The sequence below is a fragment of the Canis lupus genome, chromosome 7 (genome assembly GCF_048164855.1).
Source record: "Canis lupus baileyi chromosome 7, mCanLup2.hap1, whole genome shotgun sequence".
NCBI classification, from domain to species: Eukaryota; Metazoa; Chordata; class Mammalia; order Carnivora; family Canidae; genus Canis; species Canis lupus.
Window position 1 is genome coordinate 24,006,064 of NC_132844.1, and position 24,764 is coordinate 24,030,827.

The 24,764-nt window shown below is 41.0% G+C and overlaps 1 protein-coding gene across 1 annotated transcript in view; it reads left to right on the top strand.

The window, feature by feature from the left end:
* Positions 1-2,344: 2,344 nt before the first annotated feature.
* The window catches only part of UBE2J1 (ubiquitin conjugating enzyme E2 J1), a 29,261-nt gene continuing 6,841 nt past the window's right edge, over positions 2,345-24,764 (top strand). The window contains exons 1-7 of the mRNA XM_072832080.1: positions 2,345-2,516; positions 11,895-11,968; positions 13,736-13,867; positions 16,270-16,354; positions 16,640-16,745; positions 20,387-20,516; positions 21,931-22,050. Of these exons, the coding sequence (XP_072688181.1) occupies positions 2,486-2,516; positions 11,895-11,968; positions 13,736-13,867; positions 16,270-16,354; positions 16,640-16,745; positions 20,387-20,516; positions 21,931-22,050 (678 nt within the window). The 5' untranslated portion in view covers positions 2,345-2,485. The remainder of the gene's footprint in view (positions 2,517-11,894; positions 11,969-13,735; positions 13,868-16,269; positions 16,355-16,639; positions 16,746-20,386; positions 20,517-21,930; positions 22,051-24,764) is intronic.

Consider the following 24,764-nt stretch of genomic DNA (forward strand, 5'->3'; position numbering starts at 1 on the left):
TCTTTGGAGTCTCCATGTCTCTTTAGATTCCCTGTACATTCGCAATTAAAGTTGATTTTCTCCTGTTTATCTGTCTTGTGTCAATTTGATTCTTAGTTCAGCTAGAAGGACCTTGAAGGGGACAGGAGTTCTTGCTCCGTGAAAAGGGACAAAGAATTCTTGCTCCTCAACTGGACTCTTCCCCCCCACCCCCACCCCCCACCCCACAAGACTGGCTCAGTGGTAATTATAATCTCTCCTTTCTTGGTTAAAGACAAACAAAATTGGGCAGCCCGGGTGGCTCAGCTGTTTAGTGCCGCCTTCGGCCCAGGGTGTGATCCTGGGGTCCTGGGATCCAGTCCCGCATTGGGCTCCCTGCAGGGAGCCTGCTTCTCCCTCTGCCTGTGTCTCTGCCTCTCTCTCTCTCTCTCTCTCTCATGAATAAATAAATAAAATCTTTAAAATAGTCCATATGCCAAATAACACTCAGGGGGTGGGAGGTGGGGGGACTGCTGTCCTGAACCCCCTCAACACCAAGGAATAGGCTAGGTAGGGATGTCTTCTAAAAATTAAGAGGGACTCCTGGGGGGCTCAGCCATTGAACCTCTGTCTTCACACTTCTAGGGTCCAGGGATCAAGTCCCACATCAGGCTCCCTGCAAGGAGCCTGCTTCTCCCTCTGTCTATGTCTCTGCCTCTCTCTCTGTGTCTCTCTTGAATAAGTAAATAAAACCTGTAAAGTTAAAAACTAAAAAAAGGTTCTTAGTGTTTCCAGACTGTTTCCTTAGCTATCAAGGAGAATGATAGTACCTATTTCACAAGCCTCTTTACTGTGAGGCCTATTGCACAAGCCACAGGCTTTTGCAAAACTGTCAAGTGTTAAACAATTTGAAGATTCAACACAAAGAATGCATAAATGAATGAAGCAGGGTATCGGGGTTTGGTTTTGTTTGCATATCTCAGCCACTCTGATTATCCATTTGCGGCTCAGAAAACAACATCATGGAATGGCTTCAAAGATACCACCTAATTCTTATTTTAGATATCCTCCATTTCATCCCTTCCCTCTCCATTTCAGTCTTTACCAAGGGTTGCTGGTACAATTCTCTATGTAACAAAATAGAACTTGTCCAGCCAGATTAACCCTGCTTCACCTCACCTAGAATTCCTCCCTTCCCTCTTCATCCTCTTCATCCTCCCCACCGTGCCAATCCCTCCGTGTCTGCCTCAATTCTCACCCCTTCCTTAGCCTTCGAGAACCCGTATGTAACCCTTTCTCTGAATCCCGCTTTCCACAATGAAGCCTATACTGTGTCCTTTGAGGTTTACCCTTATGTATTTGTACACGTTCCCCCCAAATTCAATGTGACTCGCTGTTTTATTTGACAAGTTATAATTTCTTTCACTCCCCTCCCCAGGCTTAAAAGTACCTTGCACCTAATCACATTACTAAAACAAAAAACAAAACAAAACAAAACAAAAAAACAAAAAGAAACCCACAAACCTAAATTGCTATAAAAATCCTACTGGGGGCAGCCCGGGTGGCCCAGTGGTTTAGCGCCGCCTTCAGCCCAGGGCCTGATCCTTGAGTTCCGCGATCGAGTCCCACGTGGGGCTCCCTGCGTGGAGCCTGCTTCTCCCTCTGCCTGCGTCTCTCTTCCTGTGTCTGTCATGAATAAATAAATAAAATCTTTTAAAACAATAAAAATAAATAAAAACCCTACTCAATTTCCTTTTATTTTTAAAGATTTTATTTACTTTTCCTGATTAAAGATTTTTTAAAATTAATTTATTATTATTTTTTTTAAATTGGAGTTCGATTTGCCAACATCTCGCATGTCACCCGGTGCTCATCCCGCCAAGGCCCCCTCAGCGCCCGTCACCCGGTCACCCCAACCCCCGCCCTCCGCCCCCGCCGCTGCCGCCGCCCCGCGTTCGCTTCCCAGGGTCCACGGGCTCAGCACTGGGTCTTGGCGCCGCACTGGCCGTCGCGACCGCTGTGGGATGGGCTCCGGGGCCGCGCGCGCCCCTCCCCGCCCGCCGAAAGGCGCCTCCGCGCGGCCGCAGCCTGAGGCGGACCCGGGCGCCGCCCGCTTTTGCAGAGCCCGGAGCGACCTCGGCGGCGACCGACCGCCACGAAGCGGCCGCCACGTCAGGGCAACTTCACAAACCCGGGCGAGGGCGGGTGACGCAGCGCCGGCGGCCGCGGCGGGGTGGGGCCGGCGGCCCACGACGAGGCTGACCCGCAGCCCGGGCGCCCCGCTCAGCGACGCCCCGGCCGGCGCCGGCGCCCGCCCGGCCCTCAGGGAGGCGGGGGAGCCGCGGAGGAGGCGGCGCCATCGCGAAGCCCGCGCCCCGCCCGCAGTCCGGGCCGGGGCTGGGCGGCGTCTGCGGAGGCTCCCTCGGCCCGGCCCAATCGGCCCGAGCCGCGCTGACACCCGGGCGGCCGCGGCGCGGAGAGGTGGAGGCGGCGGGCGGGGAGGCCGGAGCCCGGACGGCGATCGGCCATGGAGACCCGCTACAACCTGAAGAGTCCGGGTGAGCGGGGCGGCGGGCGGCGCCCCTGGGCGGGCCGGGCCGGGCCGGGCCGGGCAGGGCAGGGCAGGGCCGGCGCGACCCCCGGCTCCCGGCTCCCGGGCCCGGCGCTGCGGTTCCCTCGCGTCCGCCGGCGCTCGCCGCTCGGCTGCGGGGCTTCGCGCTCTACGCGAGACCGCCGCCTGCCGGGCTGGTGCAGGCCGCGGGGCGGGCGCCCGCCGCCGACCCCGGGCACCGGCCGCTCCCCCGCGGCGCCCGGACTCTCCCTCCCGTCACCGTGGGCGCCCGGTGCTGGGCCCTAGGCTCCTCGCCAAGAGCAGGTGTCACGGGGATGTCCGTGGGCGGCAGCCAGCCCCTGCGGTCCCGGAACGCGGAGCGTCGCTGTCCCTTCGTCGCCGCCACCGGACTTTTATTAGCTGTTTGACTCACTTGGCGTGTGAGGACCGGTTTGTTTGAATTTCCCATTTGCAGCATTTGGGGCGACTGGAATTGCAGACCTAAAGGAATGCTCTGTTGGAAACCAACGAACCAGCGAGCTCAGAAAACTAGTTAGATGAGCCGTGTACTCTGGGGCTAACCATGATTTTTTTTTTTAATTTATTTATTCACGAGAGACACAGAGCGCGCGCGAGAGGCAGAGACACAGGCAGAGGGAGAAGCAGGCTCCACGCAGGGAGCCCGACCTGGGACTCGACCCCGGGTCTCCAGGATCGCGCCCTGGGCGGAAGGCGGCACTAAAGCATGATTTTTGCCGTGACGACTAACACGATGATAGAGCTCGATATTCCGTCATGGAGACTTCCTGTGGTTAGTGCCCCAGCTTCATTCACAGAGCAGCCCGAACAATCCCAGCCTCAAGTTCTTCTCTGGTGCATTTTAAGATGCAAGAAAAGTCAAGCCACTCTCTCCTATTAAGGCAGGCTGGAAATAAACCACTAGGTTTTGTAAGTGGTATTCATTTTATCTGCACCTTGATAAGTTTGTCAGGAGGGAGAAACTCCGCAGTTCAGCTCTAAATGGTAATCCTAGAATATTAGTGATGGTTTGAGCACATATTGCTGCTGCTTTATGTCTTCCTTCCAAGGAAGCGTCTTTTCCGTAGGAATCAGCAAGATTAGCATCCCGATGGAATAGAGCTGACACTGCGAATCTTTGATCTTTAAGAAATACTTAATGTGTAGGAACTCCAGAAAAGTCTGGGGATATTGATCGAACAGAGTGTTGTTAACTTGAGTGCTGTCGGGCTGAGAAATAGTCTTAGCTGACCAAGTGTGTAGAATGGATCATAATATTTGAGGGTGCATGGACTGCTTTAAAAATCTGGTGAAGGCTTTGGGCTTTCCAAGAAATGCATTCATATAATTTCTCTTAAGAACCCCCAGGGGGAAAAAAGGAAAGTAAAAGAAGAAAGAGGGAAAGAAAACCTCCACTTTTAGATTAGATGGTAGGATGCTTAAATTGTTTAGATTTTCATAGATTTAAATGAAACTATGTGGGTAAACATGCATGGTGACTCCTTAGAGGTCACATGATACCAAGTTCCTTAGGACAGCTGAGGGACTTAGTAGAGTGTCCAGAGAATAATGCAAATAAAAATAATAGTGCAGTCTCTGGAACGGACAACTGGTGGGTCCCAAGACGTTAAGAGCACATAGCTCGGGATCCCTGGGTGGCGCAGCGGTTTGGCGCCTGCCTTTGGCCCAGGGCGCGATCCTGGAGACCCGGATCGAGTCCCACGTCGGGGTCCTGGTGCATGGAGCCTGCTTCTCCCTCGGCCTGTGTCTCTCCCTCTCTCTCTCTCTCTCTGTGACTATCATAAATAAATAAAAATTGAAAAAAAAATTAAAAAAAAAAGAGCACATAGCTCACTTTCGATAGGTCATCAGACCTGAGGTTATGAGAAACTTTTAAAATTCTCCAGAATTTTGTGCATTTCCAAAGTATAGGATCTACCAGCTGGCTGAGCTTTGGCCGACATGCCATGTTTGTAAATTGCTTCCTCTTTTTTGGTATCATTTCCTCAAAGATGGTGTTGCTGTTCTATTCGAGATGATTTCTAAAAATCTTTTTTGTTTGTTTGCTTTGTTGTATGGATCATTTGGAGTTCATAGTGAAGGTGAATTAGATGACATATGGGATGCACTAGAAATGCTAGGAGGCACGATGAAAATGCTTCCTTCCTTTGTTTTATTTTCAGTGCTGTGATATTTTTGGAGCAATGCATATGTGGAAAAAAGTGGTTAAAAGCACTGCACAATGTAAGAGATATAACCCTTTCTCTCTAATGTGGAATTGTCTTAGAGGTATGGATGGTTCAATTAAGAGAATACCCATAACTGGTTAAGGGCCAGTGTGCTAGCATGTGGATGGTAATTTGTTCATTTTGTAAGTGGGAAAACTTAATTTTTTGTGACTTTTCTGGAATGGACTTGTGGCGATGGGCAGAGAGCTCTGTAGAGAGCCACCTCATAGGCCTCTGACTTAGCCTCTCAATAGTTGCACTGCATCAAGCTCCCTGGTCCCTTTTTGGGTCTGCTCTGGCCAAGAAGGCAGTAGGGTCTCACAGTACAAAGTAGGGAGACCCATGTGTAAAGGATCTCTTGTGGCAGCTTTCTCCAGAAGGGGCCTATTAGTATGTTTAGCAGGTGATTGGTACGTAAGAAACGAGTGCAAAGGATCCTACTATCTCCACCAAAAACCTGGGAGCTTCTCCTACCGATGCCCTTAGTATGAATTTCCCACAGACTGAAAAAATCTCTAGAAGGTAATAAACTGAACTTATCAATTTATTCTCCTCCCCCAAACTTGCACCCCATCCCTTATTCCAGGGGTTAATAGCAACTAGGTACTTGTAGGAATCAAGATGATCAATCATCTTTGATCTCTTGGTCTACTCCTTTACTTCACCTCCTAGCCAGGAACAAACACACACACACGCACACTCACATACACAGGCATTCTCACATGGTACCAGGCCACACAATAAGTATTTATCTATTCAGTCACTATTGTCACCAGATCCAATAAAACAAAATAAAACAAAACTGACTAGATCACTCCTCATACTGAAAAATTTTCAGGAGCTTTCTCATACCTAAGGATAAAGTTCAAAGTAAAGTGTTTAGCTTGAGTGTAGCTTGTTTAGCTACAGGGCTGCTCATTATTTGATCCTTACCTTTCTCCCAACCTAGTTTCCCACAACTGCTCCTTTGCCTTTTTTTTTTTCTCCTTTGCGTTTTTGCCATGTATCCATTTTTCCAAGTGACTTTCTAGATGGAGCAACTCTTCTCACCTGTATGCCCTGATATATTTTTTTAAGATTTTATGTATTTATTCATGAGAGACAGACAGAGAGTCAGAGACACAGGCAGAGGGAGAAGCAGGCTCCATGCAGAGAGCCTGACGTGGGCCTTGATCCCAGGTCTTCAGGATGACACCCTGAGGTGAAGGCAGCACTAAACCACTGAGCTACCCGGGCTGCCCTATGTATGCCCTGATAAAGACCTGTTGGAACCTCTGCTTGGAATGGCTTCCCTTTAATCCATCTGAAATTCTTATTCTTCAAGCTTCTTTAAGGTTCAGCCTTGGGGATCCCTGGGTGGCGCAGCGGTTTGGCGCCTGCCTTTGGCCCAGGGCGTGATCCTGGAGACCCGGGGTCGAATCCCACGTCGGGCTCCCGGTGCATGGAGCCTGCTTCTCCCTCTGCCTATGTCTCTGCCTCTCTCTCTCTCCCTGTGTGACTATCATAAATAAATAAAAATTAAAAAAAAAAAAAAGGTTCAGTCTTGTTCAGCTGACCACTATGTAGACTATAAGGTAGTCCCTGTATTTGTACATATGTCGTGTTTGTATTATAATTGTTTTCATATCTTTCTCACTCTGAGCTATTTGAAGGCAAGAAGCAGGTCTTGGTTATTCTTCTGTCTGCATCACTCAGACATTCTTTAAATGTTTGTTGAATGGATACCTTTGTAGGGTCATTTGGGGCAGAAACACTAGTCCTTAAACATTTGCTTAAAGGCCTTCACTATGGGAGCAGGAAGAGGCACTTGGGGAGCAAACATTGGATTCATGTCCTCAAAATACCTGATCCTGCGTCCTATCTATGCTTTGGAGATTGATTATATAAAGATATTTGCTTTCCAAGAGAAATTAGATCCATGAGAGACAGCAGCCTGTAAAAGATCTCTTTAGCTAGAGCTTTGTCTCCAAAGCCCAGTGTAAGCCTGGTGTGATGGAGCCTGGACATGGGAAGATGCTTGGGCCCGAGGAGCCTAGAGCTTGGATCTAGAGTGATTATGTGGCCTCCATAGAAAAGAACAAGAGCAGGCATGCAGGTGCTCCCTACCTCTTTCCCTTCCCTGGCACATCTTATCTCACCATGGTAGAAGAATTTCTTGAATAATCTTGCAAAGATAAGAGAGCAGTTGATCAGAAGAAGTTTTCTAACTATGTGATAGCAAGAGATGAAGTATCAGGAGTGGCAGATTATGCACTAGCCCCAGTTGCCAGGCAGTATTTTGAAACTTGACTGTTCCATAGCAGTAATATTTCTCCTTGGGAACCAGAGAGCCATGCTATGAAGCCAACTGCATATGTTCGTTGCTTGGTTTTGAACCAAGGAGAGAGCCTTATATCCCAATCTATTTCTGACTTTAATAACTTGTGACCATGGAAGGGGGAGGGAGAAAGGAGAATTATATGAAGAAATCATTGACTCCCATTCACTAGGTCCAAACATTGAAGAAGAATAAAATTATGTGATTTATTTAAGGATTTAGAGCCAGAAGTTTGATGCAGCTCTAATTTGGAGTCCATATTTTTTTTGCACTACGGTGTTTGTAATATATGTAAATGTAAGGAAAAAATTATGAAAATACTAAACTAATATTACCTACTATTTGACTGTATGGCCTGTTATGGCTATATGAGCTAGTAAAATCAGCATGCTTAGTTGTTGAGCAAATGATTGTTCCTTTAAATACATTCTTAAATCAATTCTGACCCTTTCTTACATCTCTCATAATATTGAGGTACTACTGGGTGTTTATCTTCTTCTCTCCTATTGAACTGAGCTGAGTGGGAGAGAGGCAGAGAAAATGTGATAAGGGTATGGAATGACATAAAATCTGACTTCTTCAGCTTATTCAGCCAACTGTTGAGGAATGAAGGAAAAACAATCTCTGTGGCATCTTTGGTTGCCAACAGCAGCCAAATAAATTAACTTCATGACAGATTCCAAAATTTAATTTAAGTCTAATAATATTAATTTGAAAGAATGATATTTTTGTGTGGCTCTAAACCAGAGTTTTTCCATCTTTGTTCCATGGGATGCTTCCATAGACTAGGTCGAAAGGGGTCAACAGTCCTTCCATGCTGGCTTCTTCTTCTTTTTTTTTTTTTTTTTTTAATTTAAGATTTTATTTATTTATTCATGAGAGACACAAAGAGTGAGGCAGAGTCACAGGCAGAGGGAGAAGCAGGCCCCATGTAGGGAGCCCGATGTGGGACTCGATCCCCGGTCTCCAGGATCACGCCCTGGGTTGAAGGAGCCCTGGGTTGAAGGAGGCGTTAAACTGCTGAGCCACCAGCCCCATGCTGGTTTCTTCAATCAGAGCAGCTCTGTTACCTCTTTTACACACTGAGGTTCTCATGAAGCTTTTTTTTTTAACAAAGGATTTTATCTTATTGTCAGATAAGTTTGAAAACCATTTTAATTAGATGCTTAGATATTTTTGAGGGGAGGATAGTAAAATTCAAGCAAACTAATATTTGAGTGCCTACTGTTTGCTAAGCCCTGAGGAGCCTGCAGTGAAGTAAATTGTTTAACAGGAAAGACCGGGGTTAAGTAATTACAGGTGAGATCAACTTTATAAAAGATAAAATACAGAGTGTTATGAGGGCTTCCAGCAAGGAGACTCAACCTAGTTTCTAGGGTAATGGCTTCCAAACTTGACAGACTATGAGAATAACTTGAAGTATTTCTGGTCTCCACTCCCCTCCCAGGATTCCTCAAATTTTTATCTGTCCCAGTGGGAATCTCTAGTCATTCCGCAGCATGTACAAGGGAAAGTGTCAGGGCGACCTTCCTGAGAAAGCTTATTATTTTTTCTTTAAAGATTTTAATTATTCATGAAAGACACAGAGAAAGAGGCAGAGACACACGGCAGAGAGAGAAGCAAGGTCCATGCAGGGAGCCCAAAGTGGGACTGGATTCCGGGACTCCAGGGTCACGCCCTAGGCTGAAGGCAGGCACTCAACCACTGAGCCACCCAGGCGTCCCTCTGAAAAAGCTACTCTAAAGCCAGTCTAGATGATGAGATGGAGAGTGGGAGTAGGAACAGTATTGCAAGCTGAAGAACAAGACAAATGATAAGAGTAGAAAATATATGTACATATTATTTTTAAAGATTTTCTTTTTTTTAAAGATATTTATTTATTTATTTATTTATTTATTTATTTATTTATTTATTTATTTATTTATTTATGATAGACATAGAGAGAGAGAGGCAGAGACACAGGAAGAGGGAGAAGCAGGCTCCATGCCAGGAGCCTGACATGGGACTCGATCCCGGGACTCCAGGATCGTGCCCTGGGCCAAAGGCAAGCGTGAAACCGCTGAGCCACCCAGGGATCCCCTAAAAAGATTTTCTTTATTTATTCATGGGAGACATAGAGAGAGACAGAGACACAGGCAGAGAGAGAAGCAAGCTCCATTTAGGAAGCCTGATGCGGGACTTGATCCCGGCAGTACGGGATCACACTTTCAGTGAAAGGCAGACGCTCAACCGCATAGCCAGACAGGCATCCCCATATATGTACCTATTGAGACACATTTTCCCTCCATGCTCTGGACAGGAGGCTTTGTTCAATTCTTTTTTTTTTTTTTTAATTTATTTATTTATGATAGTCACAGAGAGAGAGAGGCAGAGACACAGGCAGAGGGAGAAGCAGGCTCCATGCACCGGGAGCCCGATGTGGGATTCGATCCCAGGTCTCCAGGATCGCGCCCTGGGCCAAAGGCAGGCGCAAACCGCTGCGCCACCCAGGGATCCCTGTTCAATTCTTTGATTCCCCCACCACCTGCTCCAAGACTACAAGCTCCTTGGTAACCAAAACTATTTTATTTTGGTTATAGCTGTAACATCTAGTATGAACTTAATAAATATTTGATGTTCAAATACTTCCATCAAGTGAGCAAAGTCTGTGCCTCTAGGGACCTAGTTCAGTGCAGGAGATGGAAAAAAATAGTAATTATGGAATAGGATAGAGACTTAACTTTTCCCCCCCACTTAAGAACTCTTGATTAAAATGAAATTTTATGCAGAAGTCTGATACTTACTGAACTATTTGGTTCTGTGTATGTAGGAGGTTTTCTCAGTTAACTTCTTTCCCCATAGCATTCCAATCTAAACTTCCATATATTTTACTTTTATTGTTTCCTCTGTGTATTCATACTCATGCATACTTCCTACTATTTTTTTTAAGATTTTATTTATTTATTCATGAGAGACACACACACACAGAGAAGCAGAGACATAGAGGGAGAAGCAGGGTCCACGCAGGGAGCCCGATGTGGTCGATCCTGGGACTCTGGGATCACACCCTGAGCCAAAGGCAGACGCTCAACCACTGAGCCACTCAGGCGTCCCCCTACTCTCTTTCTGAAAGATGTCAGTACCTGATTCCTTTTCTTTTCTGTCTGCTCTCAGGTTAGGTGCCACTTGATTACATACTTTTCTTATAGCACTTGTTGAACCACATCAGCTGATCCAGTAAGTCAGCTTTCCTCCCATACCTGACCTACCAACCTACCAGTTGATTTTCAAGCAGAGTTTTGGTGAGCCTTGGACTACCTGGTTTTTCCCTGGCTTTGCTCTCCTACACCAGTATCGTGACATTTTTTAGCACCCAAAACTTGAGGTGAAAGGGGCTGGGATCAAAGGATTGATCTTTGAGAGCCAGTAGGGAAGTAAAGAGGGTACAGATACAGATAGGATTGTAGGTTGTGATAGGCTGTCAACAGTCATTTATCATGGAAGTAAAAGGCTTTGCCATTAACTCCAAGAGGTAGAAGAGAAGGTGAGGAGAAAACAGGTGTGAAATAGTCTTGGGGTACTAGTTGGAGTGGGCTGGTGAGCTTACTAGAGAAACTGAGGAATATTAGATAGCATTGTGTCCCAGTGGAGGTTGTAGACTATAATGGCATCAATGTTCCTGCTTCTGTGACTTCCCTCACCCTCCTATACCCAGCTGTTTGGGTATAGGTACCAAATAAGAAGATGGTGGGGTTGGGTCAGCTAGAATTGAATTTTATTAGGGATTGTGAGAAAAGAACTCTTAAGAGCCAAGTGTGTGGATAAAGAGAGAAGCGAATATAGGTGTAGGTGAGCACAGGAAGTTATGGCGTCAGTGGATTGAAAGTTTTAAGTTGAGGGATCCCTGGGTGGCGCAGCGGTTTAGCGCCTGCCTTTGGCCCAGGGCGCGATCCTGGAGACCCGGGATCGAATCCCACGTCAGGCTCCTGGTGCATGGAGCCTGCTTCTCCCTCTGCCTATGTCTCTGCCTCTCTCTCTCTCTCTCTCTCTGTGACTATCATAAATAAATGAAAAAAAAAATTTAAGTTGAGTCATTTCTTTTTTTTTTTTAAGATTTTTATTATTTATTTATTCATGTGAGACAGAGAGAGAGAGAGATCTCAGGGTCATGAGCTCAAGCCCTACATTGGGCATAGAACTTACAAAAAAAAAAAAAAAAAGCAATTCTGTTAGAACTGTGGCGTTTCAGTGACCTCTGGGGACCGTTCCATTTAGATTAATGCCAGATGGTGGGTGGAAATTCCCAAAAGATGGAAGATATGGGGGAGTCTACTGTTCATAAACATGAATTACAGAGGGCATGTTTTTGTTAAGATAGGCATTTTAACAAGATAGAGTTGGACTGCCTGTGTTAGAATTCCAGCTGTCATTTACTAGCTGTGTGACCTTGGACAAATTATTAATTTCTTCATGTTTCCATTTCTTTGTCTGGAAAATGGGAATAAAAATAGTACTTATCTCATAGCATTGTTTTGGGAATTAGATGAATTAATATTTTAGTGCTAGCACATAGGAAACATATGTAAGTACTTATTAAATAAAAATAGTACTGCCCTAAATATTTAATTTAATATATAATTCTTCTAATGCCTACCTGCCATGTCCTTCCCTTCTCCAATTATTACTGTTATCTCATAATTAAACTTTTATCATATACTCAGTTGAACTAGTCCTCTACACATTTTTTATTGAAGTAGGAACTTTTTCATTAGGTTTGTAAATCTGTACTAATGTCTTGGTAAAGTGTATTTTAAATGTCTCTATCTTATAAATTTTATTTTAGCTGTTAAGCGTTTAATGAAAGAAGCAGCAGAATTGAAAGATCCAACAGATCATTACCATGCACAGCCATTAGAGGTTAGTTTCCATCTTTTACATCTGGATTTTAATACCTTAATATTTTAAATGAATTCCTTAAATTGTTTTTTCATTGCTTTGAGTCATTACAGATGTGTTTGATATGGTTTATTGATATATTTTACTCCCTGTATTTTCTTAGTACTTATTCCATTAGCCATTCAGAATCTGACTTTTTTTTTTTTTTTAAGATTTTATTTATTTATTCATGAGACACACAGAGAGAGAGGCAGAGACACAGGCAGAGGGAGAAGCAGGTTCCATGCAGGAAGCCCGATGTGGGACTCATTCCCGGGACTACTGATCATGCCCTTGAGCCAAAGGCAGATGCTCAACCACTGAGCCACCCAGGCGTCCCAAGAATCTGACATTTTAGAAACAAATTTCCAGTCTCTATAAAATGGTCTTAAATGCTAAGGTTTTTAGTTTTAGGTTGTAAGTATGAGGGAGAGAGGGGTAATGGAAAGAACCCCAAACTCTATAGTTTGGAAGACCTGGCCCCTCGAAGGGACCTCTGCAGCTAGTTTGGGCTTCTTGTACAAACATCTCTGTTTCTTTTCAGTCTTCTCATCTGTCGGAGGAGGATATTTAAATGTGTTTAGTCTGGTTTCCATGATAATGAGAATAAAATATAATAAAGTGCAAATATTTTGCACACTGTAAACTGTAAAATACTTGGGGACTCTAAGATGATAGTATATTTATTAATATTACTGACTAATAAATAAGCTCTTGAGCATCTATAAGGGATGATTTTTTTTTAAGATTTTTTATTTAGTTATTCATAGAGACAGAGAAAGAGAGGCAGAGACACAGGCAGAGGGAGAAGCAGGCTCCACGCAAGGAGCCTGATGTGGGACTTGATCCCGAGTCCCCAGGATCACACCCTGGGCTGACGGCGGTGCTAAACCACTGCGCCACCAGGGCTGCCCTGAGGGATGATTTTTTAAGGTTTTTTAAAATAATACACATTTACAGCAATTATTTGATTATATAATAACTTAGCTTAATTAAATATGTAATCTAATTTAACTTAGCTTAATTATGTAATCTAATTTATGAATATATAACAATGCTCCCCTGTTTTTAAATGTATTTGTTTAAAAAAGCTTTTAGGGGCACCTGGGTGAGTCAGTCAGTTGAGCATTTGCCTTCCACTCAGGTCATGATCCCAGGGTCCTGGGATCTAGCCCTCTACTGGGCTCCTTGCTTAGTGGGGAGCCTGCTTCTCCCTTTCCCCTCTGCCTGCAGCTCTCCCTGCTTGTGCTCTCTCTATCAAATAAATAAATAAAATCTTTTTTTTTTAATAAATAAAATCTTTAAAAAAAAAAGATTTTAGCTCTTGTGGGACATGAAAACTAGATCAAATAGCTTTTATTTATAACTTTTTTAAAAAAAAGATTTTATTTATTTATTCATGCAAGACACACAGAGAGAGAGGCAGAGACACAGGCAGAAGGAGAAGCGGGCTCCATGCAGGGAGCCTGACATGGGACTCCGTCCCGAGTCTCCAGGATCACGCCCTGGGCTGAAGGCGGCACCAAACTGCTGAGCCACCGGGGCTGCCCTTATTTATAGCTTTTATACTTGAGTTATTTTGTGCATTAGAAACTATTCTAGTAATAATTTGAAACATTTACTTTTTCTCACCCAGGAATATTTCTGGTACTCATTAATAAAGATGATCAAATGTTTTAATGTTATTGATTCCTTACTGGTTATTGTTTCTGTGCAGGATAACCTTTTTTTTTTTTTTTTTTTTTTTAGGATAACCTTTTTGAATGGCACTTCACAGTTAGAGGGCCCCCAGATTCTGATTTTGATGGAGGAGTTTATCATGGACGAATAGTACTGCCCCCAGAATATCCCATGAAACCACCAAGCATTATTCTTTTAACGGTAAGGATTCTTGGCAATTTAGAATGCTTGTCGTTTAACTCTTCATGGTGACTGCAAAGCATGGTTAGCATACTCATTTTCATTAAGAAATAAAGCAGAACATTGCTATAACTTTGTCATTGGGGACCAAGATTTGATAGTACAATTCTTTTCCCCGAAAATAATTCCTAGGAATTGTCAATGCTAATGGATGCACAGTTGCCATAGTATGGTTGATAGGATTCAATGAATTAGTGGATACAAAGTGCTAGGGACAGTGTCTGGCACTTGGTAAGTACCAGAAAAGGGTAGTTAATGTTACTATATCTCTTACTCATATCATCACCTTCAACTTTTCACTTTAAACTCTTTTCCTCAGTTTCCTCATTTTTACATAGAGCTCTGAAAATAAAAACTGTCCCAGAGTCTTCAATAAATGTTAGTTATATTATTACTCTTTATATCTTCGAATTTCTCTCTTCACATATTTTATCTCCATGTAAAGAAAACTATTGATCCAGTTTTCTCTTTATTTTTCCTGGGATGTTGTTCCTTCAGAGTAAATTCCTCTCTTAGTAAGTTCTTCTTCCCTCATTTCCTTTCATTTGCAAGAATGGCTAATTATCCCTAACCTTGAAAAAAGCAAAACCAAACACAAAAGCCTTTCTGGATCTCTCCTTTCTCTTTAAGCTATTGTCCTACTTTCTCTTTGATAGCTTCAAGACATCCTTCCTCTAGCTTAGCCTGTTGCAGTCTGGTTTCTCCAGGCTTACTGCACCAGTCTCAGAGACCAGCTTGACAGTTCCCACTGCCTCTTCTCAGTCCTCATCCCAGACCATATAAGTTAAACATCTGATACACATGAGTAGCAAACGGTGAAACGGAAGGTATTCATCAATACTCGACTAAAGCTGCTTTTACCCATGTGTGGTACAGTGGAAAGAGCGTTAATTTCATAGCCAACAGACCTGGATTCTGACCACTGCTCTTTCCATTACACCAGGCAGGTTACTTAATCTTTTTGAGGTTCAGTTTTCTCATCTGTTAAGGGTTGTGTATGGCAAATATGTTTACAATATAAAGTTCCTAGGACATAACATTTTCTGCTTAACAAATACTAGGTGATGTTGTGAATTGTTAATGCCAGCAGTAGGGTAAGAGTAGGGTCTTGGAGGACCCCTCCTGTATTAGGAGTCACTTTTTAGTTGCTTGACATTGGGGAGAACCAGGTGGTTCAGGGGATGGGGCTGGTGTATGGGGAAACCAGGGATGGGGGGTAGGGGGGGTAGTTGGGGCAGCAGCTGTTAACAAATACAGAAATATTTCAGTAGTTAACTGATGTATGGTTATGGTTAGCACACTGCCTTCCTGATTTTCAGTATTTGATCTTTCTGATTCACTTCTCTCTTTTGGAAAGCCTTCTCCAATCTTCATTCAGCAAATATTTACTAAACATATGTCATGAACCATGGGGCTCAGTCAGTTAAGCATCTGATTCTTGATTTCAGCTCAGATCATGATCTCAGGGTTCGTGATACTGAGCTCTGCATAGGGCTCCACGTTCAGTGCAGTCTGCTTGTCCCTCTCCTTCCCCCTCTGCCTCTCCCTGCTCTCTCTCTCTCTCTCTCAAAATGAATAAATAAAATTAAAAAAATATATAGGCCATGCCCTTGTAGGTGTGGCAGGGAATAATAACTCAAGTTCTCTGGCTATGTGGAGCTTATATTCTAACTTCATGTCTCTTTGCCCATCCCCATGAGTATGGATATTCTATAAGTTCAGATATCAGCTGTTTTTTCTTACGCCTGTTGAGATGGCTTCACTGGTCACCTCTGTGAAGTCAGATACCAAACACATGTATCTTCTTCTGACATCAGCGTGTCTGTATTTCTGCCTTTCTGCTGTATATCATCAGTAGCTCTTCTACCAAGACAACAGATCCATGTCCAAAATGGAAATCATTACCTCTGATCTGCCTCTTTTGTATTCTTGTCTTATGAAATTGCATCATCCATATGAAAATCATTCCTGTCTCAGAGCCTTCTGCAGCAGTATCTAGTTAGGTGACACCAAGTCCTCTGGTTTTTCCTAGCCTCTGCATGTCTTCTCTTTTAGATCCTTCACAGAGCCTAGCACAGTATTATACTCAGAGGAGGATATCAGGACATCATTATATGTCAGTTATTTAGATTTAGATTTCAGTTATATAACTCAGTTTCAGAAAGGTGCTACAACTTCTAAAAACAGCATATATTTTATAAGTATTTGTGGAGTGTCTAAAAAAGGACAAAAATCTATGTCCTTTTGGAGATTATATTCTTTTAAACCTTTCTTTTAAAATTATTTATTTATAAAATATATTTATATTTATAAAATACAAAACATTACATATATAATTTTTAAAATGCCTTATTTATTCTAAGGCTAATGGACGATTTGAAGTAGGCAAGAAGATCTGTTTGAGCATCTCAGGACATCATCCTGAAACTTGGCAGCCTTCATGGAGTAGTGAGTATTAATTTAAAGTGAATATAAATCTTCTGTAATTCTAATTAACTCATAATTATAAAGTATAACACCCTCTTGAGACTGAAGCTGTTTGGGGTAATTAATTTGATGTTACTGAATAAAGAATAAAAATTCTTGCCTTGTCTCAATTTTTGCCATCATTTTAACACAACCACCTTACCTGTACCTTTTTAGTAAAAGCCCATGCGTCTTGTTTTCTTCTTCCAGAGTAAACCCAGTTCCTTTTACAAAACAACTTAGATTTATGTTTACCTTTTATTTCAGTAAGAACAGCGTTACTAGCCATCATTGGGTTTATGCCAACAAAAGGAGAGGGAGCCATAGGTTCTCTAGATTACACACCAGAGGAAAGAAGAGCACTTGCCAAAAAGTAAGTTTTGCATTTCATTCTTTGTTAAGATTTAAATACTATTCTGGGTAATGGCTGTTAGGAGATGGGCTCAGTCTCTTTGTGAGTTACCTTGGTTACAGGATCTAGTCTAGTTGTGCTATTTTAGAATTCATTTGTAGCAGTTTACTATCCAGGGGTGACCAGAGTCTAAAGAATTGATTTCATACTGTCTAGTTTTAGAAAGTACTTGGTAATAGCAACGTATCTTCTAAAAGAAGATATCTATTCTGGTCATTTGTCTCTAATTGAGCAGAATTACAAATAGAAAAAGAAAAAAAACCAAACCAACGCAATTGTTTATATGTAGCTTTCCATAAGATTGAAAACTTCTTAAGGGCAGGGAGGAAGTCCACTTTACCCATCTTTGCATCTACAGTATCAGGCTCAAAGCAAATACTCAATAAATGATCCAGAATAAAATAAAGGAGATTTTCTTTACCAAGTTACGGTTTCTTAGTGATATTGCCTTCTCATTTTCTTCAGATGCATTCTGTCTGTATAACCCAGATTAGTCACCAGATTCAGAGTAGCCTCTTCTTTGAGTGGTGCAAAGACTAATTCTCTCTCTCTCTCTCTCTCTCTCTCTCTCTCTCTTTTTTAAAGATTTTTATTTATTTATTCAGGAGAGACACACAGACAGGCAGAGACACAGGCAGAGGGAGAAGCAGGCCCCATGTAGGGAGCCCCATGTGGGGGACTCAAATCCCGGGTCTCCAGGATCAGGCTCTGGGCTGAAGGCGGCGCTAAACTGCTGAGCCACCCAGGCTGTCCTCTCCTTTTTTTTTTAAGACCAACTTCTTTCTAACCCAGTTTATTTTTTAATCAGTGTGCATAGGGAAGAGACCCTATAAGAAATCCTATCAAAAGGCTTTCCAATCCTAGAATACTAGTCCTAACCCTCAACAAATGTTAAAGATTCCAAAATTGCACTGAGTGAGGAGGAAGAGTATTTAAAAGTACTTACAGGGGGATCTCTGGGTGGCTCGGTGGTTTGGCACCTGCCTTCGGCCTGGGACATGATCCTGGAGTCCCAGGATCGGGTCTCACGTCAGGCTCCCTGCATGGAGCCTGCTTCATGGCTCTGACTTGCCTTCTGGCACGTGACTCTGCCTGTGTCTCTGTCTTTCTCTCTCTCTCTGTCTCTCATGAATAAAAAAATAAAATCTTTAAAAAAAAAAAGTACTTACATTCTGTAATCCTTGATCTTCATCATTTTCCTGCTTGGACTCTGCTATCACCTCTCAGACATATTATGTTAATTAAATTACAGTATATCTTACCCTAGCACAGCCCAGAATATGTCCTCTTTAGATGTTTGTTAAATCAAATAGATTTTAGTGTCTGAAAGATTTGATAGACTCTTGGATTTCATCAACAACTTTTCTTTATAAACCTTATTTCCAGGTTCTGGGGATATACCTTATACTGTAGCTGTTATTCACAAATTAAATAATATGTACTCTGAATATATAGCATTTGCTTTTATTTGATTTTCTTTGTTGGCTTTCTGTCTTGATACTTTTATCCAGTTCATTTCATGTATAAGGAAAAAAAAGAACTTTGTTTTTTTGTTCTAGATTTACCAATGTATACATTCTAGGTTATTTTGTTTTAAAGATTTTATTTATTCATCTGACAGAGAGAGAAAGAGCACAAGTAGGCAGAGCAGCAGGTGGAAGGAGAGGGAGAAACAGGCTCCCCTCTGAGCAGAAAGCCTCGACTGTGGGCTTGATTGATCCCAGGACCCCAGGGATCATGGCCCGAGCTGAAAGCAGACACCCAGCTAACTGAGCCACCCAGGTGTCCTTATGATAGAGGCTTTTTAAAAAACATGATTTTGCATTCATCCATAGTAGCATATTGTCCTGTGGATAAACTAATATATTAAAAATTAACCTTCCCCTTTAAGTCTCATGACTTCTCAGTTAAAGTGGACACATTTTAAAGCAAATAATTTGAATACAACTGACTTTCAAAAGGATATGGACAGCAGTGCTGCTTCTGGTGAAATAAAAATATTCATCAACAAGTACTAAGTTAATACGACTTTTACATATATTTGTTCACATGAAGTTTTTAAATAAATTTAAATAGCATGATCTTAAAGAACAAAGGCTTTTATTATGTTGAAGTGGAAGTACAATAAAATGATTTTTTTTAAAGTTCAGCAATGTAATGATGGATATTTTTATATGTTATACATATTTACTTCCAGTCCTACAAATCCTCAGCACTCTTGTGGACTTTGGGACACTTTTGGCTATATCTGGAATACAAAAGGGAAAATGAAAACCTAGAAAAACAAATAAATCTTAGGAAGTAGTCTAGTTAACAGATTTATCTTGACTCTACTTAATATAATGAGCGATAAATTTCAGTCTTTGGATTTTATATGAGTTCTCTGTCTTTCAAGTTATACTGCTATTTTTTTTATTATGTTTTTCTAAGTTTTCTTAAAATTCTAGCTAGTTAACATACAGTGCAATATTAATTTGAGGTTCAGAACTTAGTGATTCATCACTTATATACAACATTTATATACGATATATATTTTGCTCATCACTAGTGCCCTCCTTAATCCTATTTACTGTTTAACACCTCCCATACATCACCCCCTACCCTTGCTCCTCCCCTCTGCTAACCCTCAGTTTGTTCTCTGTAGTTAAGAGTCTTTCTTGGGATGCCTGGGTGGCTCAGAAGTTGAGCCTCTGCCTTTGGCTCAGGGCGTGATCCCAGAGTCTGGGGATCATTTCCTGCGTGGGGCTCCCTACATGGAGCCTGCTTCTCCCTCTGCCTGTGTCCCTGCCTCTCTCTCTCTGTGTCTCTCATGAATAAATAAATAAAATCTTAAAAAAAAAAAAAAGAGTCTGTTTCTTGGTTTTCCTCTTTCCTCCCCTTCTCTTGTTTGTTTCTTAAATTGCACATGAGTGAAATCATACAGTGTTTGTCTTTCTCTTATTTCATTTACCATAAGTTATACTGCTATTTAGATGAATAAGATTTGTGAATTTTTTCCCTAGAAATATCTGTAAATTCTATTTTTAATGGCCTCTTTACTATTTTATCTATGTTTCAGCTAAAAAGTAACTCAAACTTTATAACGGACTTTTTTTCACAGGTTTAACATAGTTTTGTTATGTGATCTTGAGGACACTGTGGTTAGACATTCTATATATTTTGTTGTATAGATCTAAACTTAGTTTTCTTTAAAGAGTATGTTGGGAAAAAATGGAATCTAAGCCCTGATTTTTTAAAAAATTTAGATTAAAAAAAATTGAGATATAATCGACACGAGTTTTTATTGTTAAGTTTTATTTGAGTAATCTCTCCACCCAACATGGGGGTTGAACTCAGCAACCCTGAGATTAAGAGTTGCATGCTCTTTTGACTGAGCCAGCCAAGCACCCCAACATGAGTTTTTTTTCCTAATACCAACCTAACCTAACTTGTATATTTATCTCAGAACTATAATATTGCTGTAATTGTCTAATTTATAGATGAATATGATATGGAATTTTCCAGTATTCTTTTATTTTAAATTGAATCATTCAGTATTTGAGTATCTTAAATTAACATTCAAGTATTTGATTTATACCTATCAAAAAATTATTTCCTACCAGATCACAAGATTTCTGTTGTGAGGGATGTGGCTGTGCCATGAAGGATGTCCTGTTGCCTTTAAAATCTGGAAGTGATTCAAGTCAAGCTGACCAAGAAGCCAAGGAACTGGCTAGACAAATCAGTTTTAAGGTACTCTAAATTTGTAAATGTTATTATGTAACCTTTTTGTTTACTGCCAAATTCTGGATAGAAAGTAAAGGCGATATAGTTTTGTGAAGTAAGATTTTACGAATAATTCTTTTTTTTTTTTTTTTAATTTTTTTTTTATTTATTTATGATAGTCACACAGAGAGAGAGAGAGAGAGAGGCAGAGACATAGTCAGAGGGAGAAGCAGGCTCCATGCACGGGGAGCCTGACGTGGGATTCGATCCTGGGTCTCCAGGATCGCGCCCTGGGCCAAAGGCAGGCGCTAAACCGCTGCGCCACCGAGGGATCCCCGAATAATTCTTTATTATGAAACTAATAATGTATGTTTAGAAAGGGATTACAGCATAGTGGTTAAGAGCTTGGACTCTGGTATACCATGCTGGGGTTCAAATCTCAGCTTTGCTGTTTATTAGTTTTAGGACCTCAGATGTACTACTTACCCACTCTGTGCCTTTTTCTCATCTGTAAATAACGTTACTTATCTTATAGGATTCTTATGAGGATTGAGTTAATACCTAAGTGTATTGCATTTAGAACTGTCCCTGATACTTAATAAATTTTAACTCTTGTTATAGAAGATATGGTAATTTAGAAGAAAATCACAGTCATATATAATCCCATCCCCAAGAAATAACTGCTGTTAATATTTTAGCATATCTCCCTTATGTCCTTTTTCTCCACATATGTTTTACTCAAACATATAATTACTTTTGGAATTTAATTAGCTCTATAAAAAATGTCAACCTGCATTAAGCAGCAATGCTACTTCTCCCTCTTCACGTCTCTTAACATCCTGTCTGTCCTTTCATATCCAGTTCTTAGGAGAAATTTTTCCTTCTGTTCATTGTATTGCCTGGAAGAGGAGGTGCTTAATAAGTATTTGTTATTTTCTTCCTTCTGAAAATTCCTATCATACTTAATATTGTTTTTCTGAAAATTGTAGGGCCAGGTTTGTTTTATACATCAGAATTTTGGATTTTAGAAAATAACAAACACACACCATATTTTAGTACCCACAAATGGGATCTGGGGCAGTAACCCATAATCAAGTCTATTAATATTCCCTCAGCAAACCTGAGAATATCTACACTAATGTGGGATAAAGAGTATTAATAACTTCACATGTCACACTTCATCTGGAAATTACAAAAAAACTTCATTTAGAATTGTGGATTATGAGCCACAGGTGTTAGTTTTGTCTCTCACCAAGAGCTCCTTGAGAACAGGTTTTGTCTGTGCATCTTGAAATACCTAGCAGTTTTAGACACATGTGCACTTAATAGTTGATAGTAAATTAGCAAATAAAATAAGTCCAAGAGAGGATTAGTAAGTAGGTGTAGGTTCTTCTGTACATTTCCTATTTTAACGCAGCTCTTGGGTGTACTTTTTTTACAGGCAGAAGTCAATTCATCTGGAAAGACTATTGCTGAGCCAGACTTAAACCACTCTTTTTCACTAACTGATTTACAGGATGATATACCTACAACATTCCAGGGTGCTACGGCCAGTACCTCGGTATGGCTCTTGTTTTCTACATATATGTATGTCTGTATCATTGTCATTTGCAATAGGAGGAGGAAATCTCTAGATGAAATATCTGAATATTTTGATTCTCCTGACAGTTGGATTCCAGCTCACCTCTCCCTCTAATGAATCATAGTATCTTAAGCAAATTATTCATACTTTTTGGGCCTTCTTTCTTGTTAAATGGGGTCCTATTGTCCCTCCAGAATTCTGTGATTTCTCTGAAAAGTTGGTTACAGTATAACACTACACTCTGAATAAAACAAAACATACATACTTTGGCCACTTTCTAAATAGGCACTGTTTCTTTGGCAGGTTTGTTAAGCTGCATTAAGTCACTCAATTAATAAAGGACTAGAGCCAAAGATTTGTCTCAGATCTGCTATGCCCAATATTGTAGCCACTAGGCACATGTAGCTATCTAAATTTGTATTTACGTTACTCAGAATTAAATTAAATTTAAAATTCAGTTCCTGAGTCATAGTGGTCACATTTCAAGTAATCCATAGCCACTTATGGCTTGTGGCTGCCATTTGGACAGCAGAGATACCGAATGTTACCATCTCAGAAAGTTCTACTGGACAGTGCTGCCTTGCACATAGTAAGTGTCCAATAACTAATTGTTGAATGAAAGATTAAATGAATATTATGTGTCTTGTTAGTTCTGCCCTTACCTATTGTCTAAGTATTGGTGGGTATAGATCATCAGAGATTGATTAAGAAAATGTGATGGATAGTCACTAAATAATTAGGATTCTGGGGGAAAAACATAGATTTCCTTTCTATATGTAAAAGAACAGATGTCTTTCGGTAACAGATTGGTTGAGTAGCTGCATCTTCTTTCCCCCCTCTTCAGTTTTAGAGAGGATTTTAAAGGGTCAGGAAAATTTAGATAGCTGGCCAATACAGATGTGCCCTTTCCTCAGGCATAACTTACTATAAAGTGGGACTACATAGTCCTGAGTGGTTGTTCTCTCCTTTTCAGAGAGTGAGATGGGTAGAGAGAAGTAGGTTGGAGAGAGAAAGGGAAAGGGTACCCTGGAGGAAGTAGTTGGAGGACTGGAGATGGAGGTATAAGGAAAAAGTGTATGCTGAGAGTTAAATTGTTTTCACATGATCCCCATGTAATTTTATGAATCGCAGAGGGATATTATGAATTAATTTTAGTCAGTATATGTTTTACCTTGAAATATTAAACTCAGACTACTTTTCACTTTTAGAATTCTGTTTTTTTATTTTATAGTTTTGGTTTTTTTATTTATTATTTTATTTTATTTTATTTAAAGATTTTATTTGTTTATTCACGATAGACATAGAGAGAAAGAGGCAGAGAGAGAAGCAGGCTCCCTACAGGGAGCCAGACACGGAACTCGATCCTGGGACTCCCAGATTGTGCCTTGGGCCAAAGGCAGGCGCTAAACCGCTGAGCCAAGCAGGGATCCCCTGGGGTTTTTTTTTGTTTTTTTTTTTTTGTTTTTTTAAATGGAACCATCCTATTACAGAGAGGAGGGTGTTTATCTTTTTTCACCTGTAAGGACAGTCTCCTGATATTTGTGATGTATTCAAATCTGTTTTTAGTCTCTTAAATCTATGTCAAGTCCCCCTATTGCATATTGCAGTTATTTTACTTGTAATTTATTTTATCATTATTTATTGTCTATCTTCACAGAATGTTTGTTCCTTGAAGATCAGAGCTTTCCTTCTATTGCATTATATCCCTGGTGCCTGGCCTTGTGCCTTGTGTATAGTTGTATAGTTGGTGGTCAATACATACTTTTTTTTTTTAAGATTATTTATTTATTTATTTATTTATTTATTTATTTATTTATGAGCGACACAGAAAAAGAGGGAGGTGGAGGCATAGGTAGAGGGAGAAGCAGGCTCCACGCAGAGAGCCCGACGCAGGACTCGGTCCTGGGTTTCCAGGATCACGCCCTGGGCCGAAGGCAGCACTAAACTGCTGAGCCACCCCCGGGCTGCCCAATACATACTATTTTTTTAATACTTTTTTTGATTGAATAAATGAATCTTGGGATTGGCACTTGTAAAAAATACTAGAAATACAGGTAAAGAAATCTAGAAGTTTAAGTATATACATTGCATAACTAGTATTATTATCATAGTGGTATTTTCCATTTTGGTTTGATTTGATTTGTTTTCATTTTTATTATTGCAGTTAGGTTGATATACAGTGTTGTTCTAGGTTCAGCTGTGCATTCTGATTTTAAATTACATAAAACTTTGAATTCTTTTTCATAGATAAAGGTAATTGATACCAATTCTGTTTAAAATACAAGAAGCAATAAATTGTCTACAGTTGCAAGTTAAGATTTTGGTTACATTTACATGCAGATTATCTCAGAGGATGATTATATAATTTGATCACTATGGAAGTAATTGAAACTTGGTTTTGGCTAGGGGTGGCTGCTTTACATGCAAGTGTAATATAAATTCACTAAAATATTATACATAAAATCCCAGATAAGCTATGTTTTTTTAGCCTTGAGGGGGCGAGAGATTGCCCAAAGTCTAAATACAGCAGATAATATCAGGCCATCTGTTGCTTTTTGATGCAGAATTTTTTTAGCTATGTAGAAAGAGGGAAAATACTGATGGTAGTTTTATGTTCTTCCAGTCTGTTAGACTTTTTTCCCCTCTTCCTAGGGATTGAGGTTCTGAATAAGCCATTCTATTTTATATTAAAA